The sequence below is a fragment of the Athene cunicularia genome, assembly GCF_003259725.1.
Source record: "Athene cunicularia isolate RWA chromosome 6 unlocalized genomic scaffold, athCun1 chr6_part2, whole genome shotgun sequence".
NCBI lineage: Eukaryota > Metazoa > Chordata > Aves > Strigiformes > Strigidae > Athene > Athene cunicularia.
The window spans coordinates 1,020,402-1,035,525 of NW_020799106.1; the positions used below are offsets into that span (position 1 = coordinate 1,020,402).

At 48.7% G+C, this 15,124-nt stretch overlaps 1 protein-coding gene across 2 annotated transcripts; it reads left to right on the forward strand.

The window, feature by feature from the left end:
- The first annotated feature begins 1,133 nt into the window (after positions 1 to 1,133).
- RGR (retinal G protein coupled receptor) lies at positions 1,134 to 14,299 on the forward strand. 2 transcript variants are annotated; one of them, XM_026851838.1, is made up of 7 exons: positions 1,139 to 1,755; positions 4,612 to 4,768; positions 5,584 to 5,705; positions 11,772 to 11,925; positions 12,487 to 12,604; positions 12,840 to 12,953; positions 13,883 to 14,299. In XM_026851838.1, exons 1-7 carry the CDS (start codon positions 1,677 to 1,679, stop codon positions 14,024 to 14,026), a joined length of 888 nt encoding a protein of 295 aa, XP_026707639.1. In that variant the 5' UTR covers positions 1,139 to 1,676; the 3' UTR covers positions 14,027 to 14,299. The 2 variants fall into 2 exon arrangements, with proteins under 2 accessions (XP_026707640.1, XP_026707639.1); XM_026851839.1 differs by lacking the exon at positions 12,840 to 12,953 and having other exon boundaries at positions 1,134 to 1,755.
- The last annotated feature ends 825 nt before the right edge of the window (positions 14,300 to 15,124 follow it).

Genomic DNA, 15,124 nt, shown 5'->3' on the forward strand with positions numbered 1-15,124 from the left:
CTGTATAGGCTAACAAATATCATGCCCTCCTGAATCCTACTTCAAAATCCAAGAGCATAATCCATCAAGGCAATTACCTACATCAAAACCAGCTGTAAATCGAATGCCACAGACCACAAAAGGATGGTTTCACAACAGCCTTGAAGCTCTGGTCCGTTCTCCTGGGCAACACAGATTTCAGGAAAACTGCAAAAAATCCACCACTTGTTCAGCCGAGCCCCCTGACCGTGGTCGCACCCGCACTGTGCCGTCAGGAGAACCACGAACAAGCTCCGGCTGCACCCGGAGCAAATCCAGTCTGTCTGACATCTCGGTCAGCCAAGGGCCAGGTCAGCAGGGTGCGGGGCCTGAGCCGAGGGGAGCCACCGTGCCTTGTGCTTCATCTCCCCTTCTGCCCCTGTTTTGCGGTAGGATTATGAGGAGGTAGAAATTTCTGTGTCAAAGGAGCAACTATCGCGCTAGCGGCGCTTTGCTGTGAAGGCAATGAGTAGGTCTCCTTTGTAGAGAAGTAGTAAGGAATGAGAAGTGAAGAATAAGGAAACTAATGCACTTAGAAAGGGTGGAATAAAGCACTGTTAGAAGAAAACAGCCTCATCTAGTAGTTATCAAAGCTATTGCTACTCTAAGTGTAGGTTAAAAATTGAGAAGTGTGGCCAAGTTGCTCACTTTTAATGGACAAGCTTTGAAAAACTACATAAATAATAGTTGTAAAGCTAAAAAAGTGCCCTCGGTGTCACTTGGACTCTGAAGGCTGCTTTATGCAGGACCCAGGCATTTGAATTCCCAAGGAGTTAGTGCGTCAACCGGTAGTACAAGAAAGGAGAACGGTTGACCCTGCTGGGAAATGACCGGGGCTCATACACACCTCGGGCCCGTCACGTGGTTTGCGCTTGGTGGGAAGTCCGTCGGCAGGTGAGGATCCGGAGGCTGAGCCGATGCATGTTGCACACACTCGGCCCGAGGCCCTGAACGTCGCCAAAAGGACAGTAAAGTCACTCCTGTGAGCGCTCACCGCGGGGCAGCTCCCGCACGTCCTTGTGTGCCTGGGCCCCGCACCAGTAATTTGTGTTTGCCTTCCACCAGGCTGTGCCAGCGTGCTCCTCCAAGTGAAGCCTCAGCCATGAGAAGGAGACACGTTACCGTACAGAACAGTCATCGCCAGAAAAATACACTGGCTGGTTCCTAAAAAAGGGTGCGGGGAAGACCCTCCAGAAATTCCCAGTTCAAACTTCTCCCCTAATCACCAACCCAGTGAGTGCCCCTTTGTTTTTTCAGGTCACTCCCCAATTAGATATTACGTGTTTCCTTCATTCCACAACCTTTAATTCTTTTCCAGTGTTGCAGAATTAAGTGGACAGAATTAATCTTGTCTCCCTATAAAGAACTTGTTGTAATTGCAATGAATGCTTTCATTCTGCCGGTGCCTAAATACGATTTGCAGGGGACGGGGGAGGGCGGGTTGGTGCTAGTCCCGTCATTAAAAACATTCCTGTGGGGATTGTAATGGTGGGAGCAAAAACCCCAAAGCTTTTATATAATAACGAGCACGTGTCTGCACGTGAGCTGCTCCTTTAAGAAGCCTTGGGCTGGTGGGAGAAGAGGGATCCGGGGAAAAGGCAGCCCTACGGCTCTAGCAGAGGGCAGAGGTTAAATCTGTTGGCATTTTTATCACAAGCATGGTCACTGCACACCCTCTCCCTGACGGCTTCACTGAATTAGAGGTGTTTGCCATCGGCACTGCCCTGCTGGTGGAAGGTAAGCCTGGTGCGGGACTTCAGCAGCACTGAGGGTTTTGTCCCTACCAATTCCTGGTGGGAGGGGGAAAGAAAACTGAAGCAGACGGCAGCGTCTGTGGTACCCTGATCCACCCGTGGTGAGTAAATCGGGGCGAGCTGCCGGCTGCGTGCGGGTTGGATCTACTCTCCCTGCAGAGCCGCACGTGGCGGGGAAGCACTTGCTGCTTCACTTTCTTATCGGGACCTTGCGATGTGATTCAGGTTGCTGTTGACTTTAATGGCAATTTCGTCTTCCTCGGGGGAAGGATGTTGAAACAACTGATAATCTCTCAATAAACTCGGGCTGCTTGTTTTGTGGGCTGCGATGGCTCTCTTACAATCAGAGGCGACAGGTCCAGAACAGCCTGGGAGCTGTCAGCACGCGCTCAGGCTGCATTGGGTGCTGCTGTTACTGGCTGATGGGTAAAACCAACGGAGATGTTCTGCCTGAGATTCAAACGCTCTCACAGTGTTAAGAAGCAAAATTTGAGGTAGGAGGTTGAATTTAGCCCGTGTGAGCTTTCCTTAAGGCGTGTGCCACTGCACTGAGAGACCGCAACAAAACTGGATGTGCATCGACCCAGCAGGCAGGGAGGGACGGGCTTGTAACTGGGATTATTTCAGTGTCAGTCCACTGGTGCCTCTGGGGATGCAGGGGGTGTGGGGACCAACAGTGGGGGGGGAAGCTGTGGGCACCATCAGAATGGGATAAAAGCCCATCAGCTCGCCCTGTGAACGTGAAGCACGGGCCAAAGGAGGATGCTCGCCCTCTCCCTGCAGGCAAGCTCGGCTGGAAGGCAGCATCCTATCTGCCTGCAGATCAAAGCTGCAAGAGCTGTGTCAGCTCTTCCCTGGAAGAGACGGGGAGAAGAAAAAACCTTCTACTCCGGCCCATGGGCAAGCTGCAGCCTAAACAGAGAGTTCGGAGTTCAGTCTGGCCAACGGCCATGAAGCCATTTGAGGGGTCTGGTGGGTCCCGGCACGACTTTGTGCTTCACTCCGGGAGGTGGGAAGCAGCGGGACGGGGGCACCGGCGGGTGCTGCCAGGGTCCTGCTGGGGAGCGGCTGCCGTGGCCCCTGCTGGCCCTCGCCTGCCCCCCTGCCTGCCGGGGACCTGCCGTCGTGAAGTCCAAGCAAAGGACCTGCTGGCAACCCTCACCGAAAACTAGATGTGGTCCAACACATTCCTGTTCCGCTAAACACGAGGATTGCCCACACGGTTTTAGGCAGAACGTGCCCAGCGGATCAGCAATAAAACTTTGTCATCTGACTTAGGAGATCAAACTAATTAATTAAAGATTAATTCACGTCTCAGAGGCTCTGAGGGAAAGGCAACGAAGATCTCCTCTCCTTCTGCAGCTTCTAAGTGCAGTTTGCAAAAAAAGTTCTGGGGAAGAGGAAAACCTTGTATTCGCTCGATTAACTGGACACATTTGCTGTTCTAAAAATGAAAACTCAAAGCTATTTTGTTTTAATTGAGCAAGTTCTCCATTTGTATACTCATGCTGGCCTTCAAGAAAGCAGAGTGGGGAGAAGCCTGGAGCTTCCAAAAACATGGGAAAGGTGAAAAAAAAAAGTTGATATAGTAATAACTCTTCAGCTCAGCTCTCAGTATGGTGACGACATACCTCTCCTAAAGGCTTCGCTGCGTTTGGAAGAGTTGGCAGCAGTTTCACCCCGCGGGTGGGAGGGAAGCTGGCAGGGAGGAAATAAGAGCAGCAGATCTCAAATGGCTCCAAATATTTCTCCTGGAAATATTTTGCTATATGTTGTGTAATGAAAGACGTGCTTCAGCTGTTACTATGGTTATGCCATCGGCCATTAATGCAATTAAGGTAGGAGCAGGATTTCTGACTGGACAAAACCATCCATCTTATATAACTGCAGAATTAAGACAATCAGCATAAGTAACTACACTACTTTAGAGAATTAGGGAAAATGGATTTTTCTTTTTTTTTTTCTGCACTACGTCATTTCTCTTTCCAAGAAGAACACAAAGAAAAAGACATACTGCCTCTCATCTAACGGAGACTTAGAGATGGGATGTTGAGTCAGAGCCTCATCAGCACTAAAATAATTCAGGTCGTCCTGAAAAGGACATTAAGGGACAAAGCTCGAGTTTAAACCAGTGAAAGTCGGGTTTCAGGGTGGCACAGCTCTGCTGCGTGAATAGCTGGGATTGCTCGGATGCTCCTCTCCGGGGACCAACATTAACTTATTTTTTTAAACCTATCAGAGCTTTTTACAATTAGATTATTCCTCTCTGTGGACAGTCTCCCGACAAAGGGCAGTAATAAGATCAAGCTGGTGTGATTCAAGCATTGCCTAGGTTAACCTTAGAAGCCCAGGGGGAGGCAAGCTGACTGAAACACAGCTGAGGGATTTCTGTGCTTAAACACACGAGAACGTTCCAATTGATACCGAACGCAATCCCTTTCTCTGCCAAAGCGGGCCTGGGGATGTGTGCCCCAGCAGCACGTGCTGCCAGCCCCTCTGAAACTGCCTTCTCGGCCTCTCCCCGCTCTGACCCACGCGTCCCTGCATGGAGCCTGGAAACAGGTTTCCCTGTTAAAACAAAAGGCAGAATCACAAATAAGATTAAACCGTCTCTGTTCTGCATCCCCGATGCAGGTTGACGCACCGGCTTCAGCTGTCACCTGTGACTTCTCTCCCGAAAGCCTTCGTGCCTTGCGTGCGGACTGCGACCGCTGCAGGTGTAATCCCTGCGCACCAGTTCCCGCAGCAATTATCATTCTCTCATTAACGAAAGGAGCAAGTACCATTGTAGATATTTTCCATTTCCAGGCGAATCACACCAAACAATTCTCTGTTTCAGCCCTGCTTGGTTTCTGTCTGAATGGCTTGACAATTATTTCCTTCCGAAAAATCAAATCCCTGCGGACACCCAGCAACCTGCTGGTCCTCAGCATCGCGCTGGCCGACTGCGGGATCTGCGTCAACGCCTTCATCGCTGCCTTCTCCAGCTTCCTCAGGTATGGCTTCTTTTCCTGAGGGATGCTCACAAGAACCACATGAAAATTAACAGCTTAAGGTCTAAGAGGTCAGATTTATTAAATACTCTCTTTCTAGCACATACCGCCTAACCAACCTTCCCATTCTTCCAATCTGAAACAGCAAACTCTCTATAGTTCTACCAGGCAAGTAAAAAATCTGACTCCTGCATGTAATCACTGACAGACTGTAAAACTGATTACAGAACACACTTAACCAGACAGCTATAGTAGAAGCTACTCGAATATTGAAATAGTAGTACGTTTGCACTTGACTCAACCTCTAGATTTACACCAAATTTATCTGTAAGTCTTTCTGGGTTTTTTTTATGAACCTTTCCGTCAAAGCACTTAAGAAGTTTGTGGGAGATGGAAATGCAGATCTGTTATGACACATTTTATTTTCCACGTTTTCGCGTGTCAATGATTTAATCAGAGGACAAAAACAACATCGAGCCTTCCAGTGAATAGTTACAACAAACAAATCACAAGCAAATATACTCAAACCCCCCCACACACACACCCCTGTACACCCTATTAAATAGCTGATTAATAATTCTACCTAAGCAGCAGGTTTTTAAACCCTGGAAATACCTTTAATAGACAATGGAAATGCATTTCAAACCAGAATGCTGGCAAACACCTAAAGGCAACCACAGGAACATCCTTCACAATGTTCCCCAGGCTCAGAGAGCACAGACACAGGCTGCCATTTCAGCCTCCCTGCTAATGCAATTTCCAAACTCGTCTTCACCTTTTTCTACTATTTTCTTCACACATTCCTTGTTTGTTGACAGATACTGGCCCTACGGTTCTGACGGCTGCCAAATTCATGGCTTCCAGGGCTTCCTGACAGCCTTAGCCAGCATTAGCTCCAGCGCCGCGGTCGCCTGGGACCGGTACCATCACTACTGTACAAGTAAGCGTCACAATTTTCCGAGCAGCTTTACCCAGATCCTGATATAAGGCAGCTTGCTCACATGCACATATTTATTACCTGCATATCTTACTGTAAGTTTATTTATCCTCCACACTAGAGATAGAGCAAATGCAAACAGTCTCTGCGAGGACCTCCTGCCCTACAGGGGCAATAACCAACCACCTCCGGATGACACCTCCTCTGCCAGACCGTACCCAAGTTGTGTCCCTCTTGCCATGCTTTCACCTTCCTCGTAAGTCAGCTTCAGTGTCCCAAACAAAATCCGACTCACACTGAAGAAAAATCTGTGCACCGGGGGCGTCCATCCAACCCCCTGCCGCGTACCAGACAGATCCTCACGCTCAGGCAGGGTTTGCTGATGACAGGTGAAGCTGGTGCAGCTGGAGAGCTGCCTCTGCAGAGACGGCAGGTGAGGAGAGCCCACGGCAAAGCTCTTCTGCAGAGGCAGGGTCAGGAGACAGAGCTCAGCGTCCCCGCTGGCCGCACACGGGCACTTCGGGGTGCAAGGGCCGCCCGTGGGGTTTGTGCTACGTTGCACCCCCCTTACAGAGACTGGAACTTGGCACAGTTGTTCCCAAGGAAGGAATAAGTTATCTGCAATTTTCAGTAAAAGCAGAAGAGCTATTTTTAAGTACTGATAAGAGGAGGAATATGTTATTTTTTCTTGTCTTGGTGAAGACCATTTTTTGTTTTTCCTTGCAATTGACTTTTTAGCTGGCTCTGACACAGCTGGGCTTAATGGAAATCTAATATTAAACAGGGAGATCAACACAGGAAAATAAATTTGCCCTTTTTTGTGGACTTATGAAAGAATATTTTTGATTTAGGTGAGAAATAGAGATTGACGGGATTGACAAATATATGGATTTATAGAGATAGATAAGCTCTGTCTTTTACCACAGAACTTCCTCCCAAACTTTGGTGGCACTGGATTTGTGCATTCATGTAACATGAGTGGAAGTTTCTGTTGAATTAGGGTGCTGGGTTGGATTCACCCTCTGCAGACTGCTGGGGTTTGTGCTGGGAGTCCAGCCGTGCTCCAGCCAGCGGGCAGAAGACAGAAAGCAGAGCGAGGGGCATTATCATCTGCTGTAAAACGAACGAGCAGCCTTGTGCGTACTGGAAATGGCAAAACCCACCGTCTGGTGAATATGGGGCACAGGGATGATGCTCGCTCTTGCCTGAGATACTCGTGCTGACGGCCGTGCGGGTCCTTTAACGGGGCCTCACCTCTCCCCAGGCAGCAGCTTAGCACCTCTCCGTCCCTTCTCCAGTTCACTTCTGGGTAGCCAGTGTTTTCACAAGTTATTAGGAAATGGCCGAGTGGCAAACACAGGGTGCACAAACTCATGACCCTCATTAGGAAAAGGGAAAGGCACGCGATCTGAGACACAAACTCACTCTAAAGGACACCCTGGCACGCCCTAGTGCTACCAACGCCCCAGTGCACACCACCTGGCCAGCTGGCAGTCGTGTGGGAGCTGTCACCTGGCAGGAATGGGGGAGGCCGTCCCAAGCAGATCTGCAGGTCCCACGTTCCCCGACAGAACCAGGCTCGCTCCAGGGGACTGAGTTGTCCCAAGAACCTCACGTGACCGTGCCATTCCCCAAAAAAACTGTGTCCCTGCGGCAATGTTGGTAGACAAACACAGCCCTCCTTTTCTTGTGCTAAAGCACAGGTTGCTCAGACCACCTCGCAAAATATTTTCTAAATGAAAGTGTAAATCTGGCTGGGGAAGAACCTGGTGAGCTGCAGCTGCACCGTTAGCATCCACAGCCTGGCACGGCCTCCACAGGATTAAAGCAGCAAGTGCTAAACACACCCTGAGCACGCAGCCGGCGTGTTCACTCTGGTGATGCCAACCTTTTGTTCTGCAAGTTTTGTCAAGAATTCAGCTCAGGCAAGGAAATGATTTCTTTTCATGTCCAGACAGAGGCCCCAAATAATGCAGGCTGTAAGCTAAATCCATACTAACACCCTTCGGATTGTGAAATGTGTTTGGAGCTAGAAGAGAAGCATCTGTATTTTACAAGCGAGAGAGAGCCTGAAAATAAGTGTGTCTTCGGAAAGACGTCTCACTCTCTGCAACATTGACTTTAATGCTTTTGTGTCATGCACTTCTCCAGTCAAGAGCGTACTACACCAAGAGCACAAGCAGAGAGACCCTAAGGGCACAGGCTTCTTTACTTTGCTCCAGTTGTTACTTAGCGATGGCCAAACATTGCTATTACTGAACATCTTGAACCACAAAACAGAACCCAGAAGATTTTAAAAGCTCATGCTCTGTGGCTATTCCAGTAAAACCAGCCACTCTTAGCTTCATCCTCCCCGTGCGGATTGTGAGGAAGCTGAAGCCATGTTCCATAGCCCTGGTACACCAAGCCCACAGACCAGACCGTGTTCTCAAGCCGCACGTTAAATTCCTGTTGATGCTGCTGCAAGCTGCGTGCCTGTACAGAAGGTACGAAACACCTCTGCCTAAAAATCAAAGCTACCAACCCTTTATCTTCATTTCCTGGGAACTGGCACTCCTTCCAGGCTCAGTTACATCATCCACAGTGGTTTCATTATGTCCTAACAGTTTCCCAAGAAAACCTTTGCTGTTGCATTCCTCAGCTTGACACTTGATCACCCACTATCCCTATTTCTCTCAGGAAGAGCTGGTGAGAATGTGAGAGATTACTACAACGATGAGAAAAAGATGGGACTTTTCAGCCATTCTGGATGCTATTAACACAAATATCCTTGCCAACATCCTGAGCACTAACCAGCTTATTTAATTTGGAAGCCAATACAGCCCTGTGACCAAGTGCTGGCCTTTAAAACGTGTTGATAACAAGACATCAGAAAACATGTCGATTGGCACATGGAAGAAAAGAGTATGACCACCACACCTGACAGAGAAATTAGAGTTTCAAGGCACTTTACTCTCCATGCTCTTGCTTTCTTCCTTCCCAGCCAACCACGCTGGGCAACTCTTCGTCCCCCAAACGTGGCTTTGGAGCCTGTGAGATGCCACGTTCACAGCAAGGAGGAGAGAAGTACAGAAATCTATAGCGCAGAAGTGTGCAATAAGAGGAGAGAAGACAGGGGAGTCTGAGGGGTTGGAACTTCAGCCGCTAGCAAGACGGGAAAACAGATTATTGCCTCTCAGAATTTGATCATTAGGGGGGAAAGGAGAAAAAAAAAGAAGCAGTTTTATGTTTGTGCCTGGTGGTGAAGGAGGAAAGGGCGACCTGAGGAGGTGGTCTATCAGTAGCCAAGCATTCGAGACAGAGGTGACATTTTATGGTCAAGGCAGACGTTAGCTCTCCCTCCTTGGCCGATCAGATGAGGAAAACATCCTGCACTGTGTCCGGAGGGAGGGAGGGAGGGAGCCGCAGCCGGGGAGGTCTCACCCGAGCTGGGCCAGGCGGGCAGCCGGGAGCAGCGACCCGCGCCAGGAGAGACTGCTGAGAGCATCTGGATCTAAGGCACGGCTGTTTGGGGAGAAGGTACCACGCGGCCACCAGCGGTTGGTGGATGGGGAAAGGATCCTGATCAGCTTTTTCCCTTCCCTAACCATGGCCTACGGTTACAGTTTTAGTAGGAAACAAACAAATCTAGAGCATTTTACACTCGTGTATAAGAAACAGGGGGAAATGGAAAATCTGAAGCGATTCATGTCAGTGCTTTTCTCAGTATTGCGAAAGAAAAGATGAACAAAATCAGCAGGGATTTCACAGCAGCATGCAATTTCAAGAAGCAGAATTGCAGTCAGTTTTGCCTAATCCTTACCATGCAAGAAAATCCAGGCTGTTACATCAGTACGCAAAGATTAGCAACTGCCGTTTGCTCCAATTGCAGCTGTCAGCTCTGTCAAATGAGGGGCGAGTCCTCACCCCCCGTCACAGCCACCCCGCACGCGCCCTCAGCTCCTCTTCCACCTGCATCCGTTCCCCCTGACGAAATGCCAGGGTTTATACAGACCTGAGGCCGGAGGTAATGGCCAAGACAGCTTTATTTATGATCGTGGAGAACCACAACAAAAAGTGGAGTAAAAAAAAAAACACAAACCTGTATTAGGATATTTGAAGGAGCTTTTTCTAACTGTATGCACAAAAGAATCTATTACACAGCACAGTCGTCTTATTCCTACAGAAAATGAATCCTTGTGAGCACTAGTGACTGGGGCTTTTTGCTGCAGATGAATTAGGTACCAACACCTATGTTACTTATGCCTGATACCTATTTTCTCTTATAAGATTTTCAGATATTTTTGTCTTCGAGAAACTTTGCCGATTTTAAGTGATGCAAGCCGTGAAGCCTGGTACAAGCCATATTGTTTTGGAATATCAGTTATTACAACTTAACCATTTGCAAGAATGAGGAAAAGGGACTTTTTTTTTTCCCCTCCACCCTAGAATATCCTGTTGACCTTTTGTTTGGCAAATTCCTTTTAAACACCAGCCTGAAATCTAGCTGAAAAGTAGCCACTGCGTTGGAGATGTGGTTTTTCCTCTTTCTGTGAGAATCAGCCAAATATTTGGCCAATTTATAAATCTTAAAAAACTCAAAATGCATAAAAGTCCCCACAGACTAAAGATGGAGAAATAGTTTATGATCATGTCACTGAAAACAGGGCAGCATAATCAAAAGGATTAAGGCTCTATGCTCTATCTAGCACTTCCTAAAATTTAAGCTTTTGACATCTGTCGTGGTTTAACCCCAGCTGGCAACTCAGCACCGGGCGGCCGCTCGCTCACTCCTCCCCCCTCCCAGTGGGATGGAAAGGGGAATTGGGGAAAAAAAACAAAACAAAACAAAAAAAAAAAAAAAAAACACCACCACCCACACACACCAGAGACTGTGGAGTCTGCAGTCCCACCCGGAGCTGCTGCCTATGGCAGGACCTCTCCTCACGCATTTCTCCTCCGATCCTTCACCCTTCTCAGAAGGGTCGGAACTGGCCTGAATCTTCCTGGCCTGCTCTCACGATGCTGCTGTTAAAGGCAGATGAGAAGATCTTTTTTTTTTTTTTTCCCCCAACCTCAGTGAAAATTACATCATTACTTCTCCCTAATGGGAGATTTGATTAGAAAGGAGCGGTTGGAAAAGTCACCGTGTTCCTCTCTGGCGTCACGGGCTGCTCAGCGTGGGCACGATTTCAGTGTTGGCCTCGATAACAAAATTATAGCGAGCTTCTTACACGCGAGCAGCGGGGCTAACACGATGTCCTGCAGCCGTGGGAAGCCTGCCTGCTTTCTCCACGGAGGAATTACTTCCTCTGCCCTCTGAAATTTCCAGTCTTTCATTTCCTTCATTGACCTACTCCTGTGGTATTTTGTGGAACTGGATGAGATAGGCACAAGCGATTATTTTTATTATAAAATTAGGGGGGAAAAAAAAAAAAAAAGTACTAATGCTGAGCTTCACGTTTCCTGTTGCAGACTAAGCAATGATCTTAAGGGCAAAATAATTTGGCCAGCAGTATGTTTAGAACAAGATCTGTTGCCAGGCAGTGTGTGTATATATTCACACATTTATATAGATGAGCAGCAAGTTCAGAACAGGGCGTATTTAATACCCGCGCGTGCCCTGCACTGCTGGCAGGACAGGACGGGAATAAGCTGGGGCTGGGGAGTGTGTGCAGAGTCACTTCTCTGATCCGACCTACACGCTGCCGCGGGGCCCTGGCTCTTCAGACTGACCCCGCTGCTCCGTCCCTGCCGCTCGCTGCCTCATCTGAGCCTTTAAACCTTCCCAAAGCACCAGAATCCGATGCTATAACCGCAGCGGTGTCTCCAGCGTGGGACCAGCCTGAGCGGCAGTTCAGCGTTCAGGTAAAGCACGCAAAAGAGAAGTACAATTTGCTGTTTCCCAAAGTCTGAAAGCTTCCTTCAGACGCTCTGCAAGGGTGATGACCCCAGGGTCAGGTCGGCTTTCGGGCTACAGAACAGGGAAAGTGCTCGATTCTGCCCAGGGCGCTGGGCTCTGGCCCGTGGAGCCCGAGAGCTCTCTGGCTGGCTTTGCCCGGGCACGGAGAGCCCTTCTCTCTCCCGCAGGGAGCAAGCTGCAGTGGAGCACGGCCGTCTCCATGGTGGTGTTCGCGTGGCTGTTCGCTGCCTTCTGGGCTCTGATGCCCTTACTGGGCTGGGGGGAATACGACTACGAGCCCCTGCGGACCTGCTGCACCCTGGACTACAGCAAAGGGGACAGGTGAGGGGGGGCAGCACCCAAGGGAGGGGGTGGAGGCTGCTGCGCCCTGGGGTGGCCTCGGCAGCGCACCCACAGCTGTCCCCGTCCTCGCTGGGCAGATCCGCTGCCCAGCGTCCGGGGCGAGGGACGCGCAGCCCAGGCGGCCTCGGCTCCACGGCGGCACACGGGGACAGCCGTGGTCAGCTTCGTCCACGAGAGAGGCTGGTGCTCTGCCATCCCTCACTCTCCTGTGAGCTGCATCTTTCTGGGCTGAGGACCTGAAACTCTTCCACAAGGGTTTAGTTTGTATGGAGCCCGGCACAGATGTCTGAGCAGGGACGCTTGGGTTTGGAAACAAAATGCCTGCTGTGATTTCCTGCAGCACTATCCATCCCACGCACCACAGCACGGCACAGCCTCACAGGCCTGCAGCAGACACGGCACCTAAAGCATGCTGGCAAAACTCCTTCTGACGGTGTTAAAAATGGAGGTTAATGACTATTTACAGCAAGGTTACAGAGATACCCTAGAGAGGAATTAACAACCTCTTTTTTTTTTTTTCCCCTCCCTCACCCTTTCCAGAAACTATATCACATTCCTTTTTGCTCTGTCCATTTTCAATTTCATGATCCCGGGCTTCATCATGCTGATGGCCTATCAGTCCGTACACCAGAAGTTCAAGAAAAGCGGGCACTATAAGGTAAGAAAGCTTCCTCAATCCCTACAACTGCCTTGCCAGAATAGGGCTGCATCCCATAGAGACAAAGTCCTCAGCCCATGTCTTTCACAGAGCCTTTGGCTCCCCCCTCCTGTGCCACCTCCCCAGCCCGAGCAGGAGGGAAGTGCCACACAGGGTGGGGACACCCAGACCCCCCGTCTGCCTGCTGCAGCCCGCCCTTGTCAAACACACAGAATTTATTGCTCTTGTTTTTCAGTTTAATACTGGTTTACCCTTGAAGACGCTGGTCATTTGCTGGGGTCCCTATTGCCTCTTATGCTTCTACGCAGCAGTTGAAAACGTGATGTTCATCTCCCCAAAATACCGCATGGTATGTCGGTGCCCCTGCGGGGCTCGAGCCGTGACATCTCCTTGCTGCCCTCTCTCCATGCCTATGGCGCGGTCCCAATTCACGCGCAAATGGGTTTACTCGTTATAACATGTATGACAAGTGGATTTTATTTTTTTTTTCCTCAAAGCATTCTGTTCATCTACCACTTCTAAGGCAAACCAGCCAAGCACGGCGAGAGAACAGGCACTGTATTACTGCTCTGATCAAGAAACAATTTAGGAAGTCAGAGGGTTTTTTTCTTCAGCAGTCAGTTAGGGGTCTGTAGCTTGTATTTTTTCATGGTTTGTAGGAGCTTTTTGCATCCTTCCCAGAGTCAAGTCCCAGCTCAGAATTTTCATTTTTGAAGTCACTGTTTGTCTCATTGATTTTTTTCAGTACTCCTCTTTCCTCGGGGAAGCTGCAATTGATCACACTTAAGGTTATGCTGCCTCCTTTCTTCACTTTTTTCCACGTGTCTTGGCTCTGGGACTGCCTCTGGGACTCAGTAATATCGCACCAAACCTTTCAACTTTTATTCAATCCCCAAATTTCAGCCCAGTCTCAGGTCACGGAATGCATTACCGTGCTTAGGGATTCAACATCCCAGATACAACGTGTGAGCAGTAGCAGCCGTTTGTCCGTCAGAGCACACGCACAGCACAGCCCTCACTCCTCCCAAGTGCCTGTATTCACTCTCAGCTCAAATACACCCGTTTCGGGCAATGCTGCCCTAAATTCTTTCCCCGGGAGACTACAATTTCCTGAGCTAGGGCCTCCAACTGACCAGATTGCTTTTACCTCTCATCTCTGTGCGGGTAGCAAGCTACTGCCACTGGGGACAGGCACTGGGCAAACTGAGCCTGGGCTGAAATCAGCCCGTTGGCTCCTCGGTACATTTTCCTACTAATCAATATTGTGTCTCACGACAGATTCCAGCCGTTATTGCCAAGACTGTGCCAACAGTGGATGCTTTTGTGTATGCCCTGGGGAATGAGAACTACAGAGGAGGAATATGGCAGTTCCTCACAGGGCAGAAGGCTGAGAAAGCAGAGGTTGATAACAAAACTAAATAAGCCGTTACAGCATCAAGCGGAATTAATGGAGGCACATCAGTGGCAGGAAAACGCTGGAGGAAACTCTCTGCGTTGTCCGGTATGTGCGTGCAAAGGTGGTTCCACATCGGAAAGGCCACGCATTGGCTACCAGCAAAGAAGAACTGAAAGAACACCCCAGAAACTGCCCAAACCTTCACGAGCTGCTTGTCGGACAAGCTGCCTTAAACCTGTGTTGGTTGTCATCAGTCTCATTTTATATGTCACTGCAAATAAACTATGTGCTGGAAAGCATTATTTTTTTTTTCCCCCGATACATTAACATAAAAGCTCAGCAAATTAACTGAAGCAGGGTATGCATTTATCCAGTGAGGTCTCCTCAAATCAATTTGTGCAGTTTGTCCATATGGTAATGTTTGGATTACTGAAAGATTAAAGGAGTATCCAGCATTACACCACACGGCTGTATAAACAGCTTGTTCATCTGAACAACGCGTTTTCAAGGCACCCAACATGGGGCTTCCCAAATTTCCACCACGAATCTGCCGTCCTAACTCAAAAAAAAAAAACAACCCAAAAACGTTTTAGTGGGCATTTTATCCCAGTAAGGAATATTATCTTGTTCAGATGAATTGGAGTGTGACATTCAGCTTTGTCTCACACTAAACTGCGTCAGATTTTGCAGCTGCTGCTTACCGGAACAACCAACAAGCTCACAGCCCATCACAGAAACATTAATCTTTTTATCGAACACTGAGCAAAGACTAAAGGGAGATGTAGGTCAGATTCTGTACTAAAGATGTCATAAGAATAAAAATTAACTTCACATCTGCCATTAAATTCCACTCTGCTCCACGTGAATGAGAACAATCACCGAATCCATTGTGACTAGAGAGTCTGAGCAGTTAAAAAGCCACTTGTTCCATAATTATCAGAATTCGCGTAGCATTTAAACTATTAGAAATGTCCGGATTTTAAAAGTGTTTGTTTGCTCATGTTGCCCGCAGAATGAAAAACTGTCAGTTGATGTTGCCTGTTACTACAAGACGTGTCTCAGAATGACCCATTTGCAAAAAAAAAAACAAAACAAAACAAAACAAAAAAAACAAACACGTGTGT

Coding starts and splice junctions, on each gene's coding strand:
- RGR (XM_026851838.1), top strand. CDS start 1,677: ATGGTCACTGCACACCCTCTCCCTGACGGCTTCACTGAATTAGAGGTG. Junction 5,706..11,771: donor GTACCATCACTACTGTACAA/GTAAGCGTCACA, acceptor TCTCTCCCGCAG/GGAGCAAGCTGCAGTGGAGC. Junction 12,605..12,839: donor AGAAAAGCGGGCACTATAAG/GTAAGAAAGCTT, acceptor CTTGTTTTTCAG/TTTAATACTGGTTTACCCTT.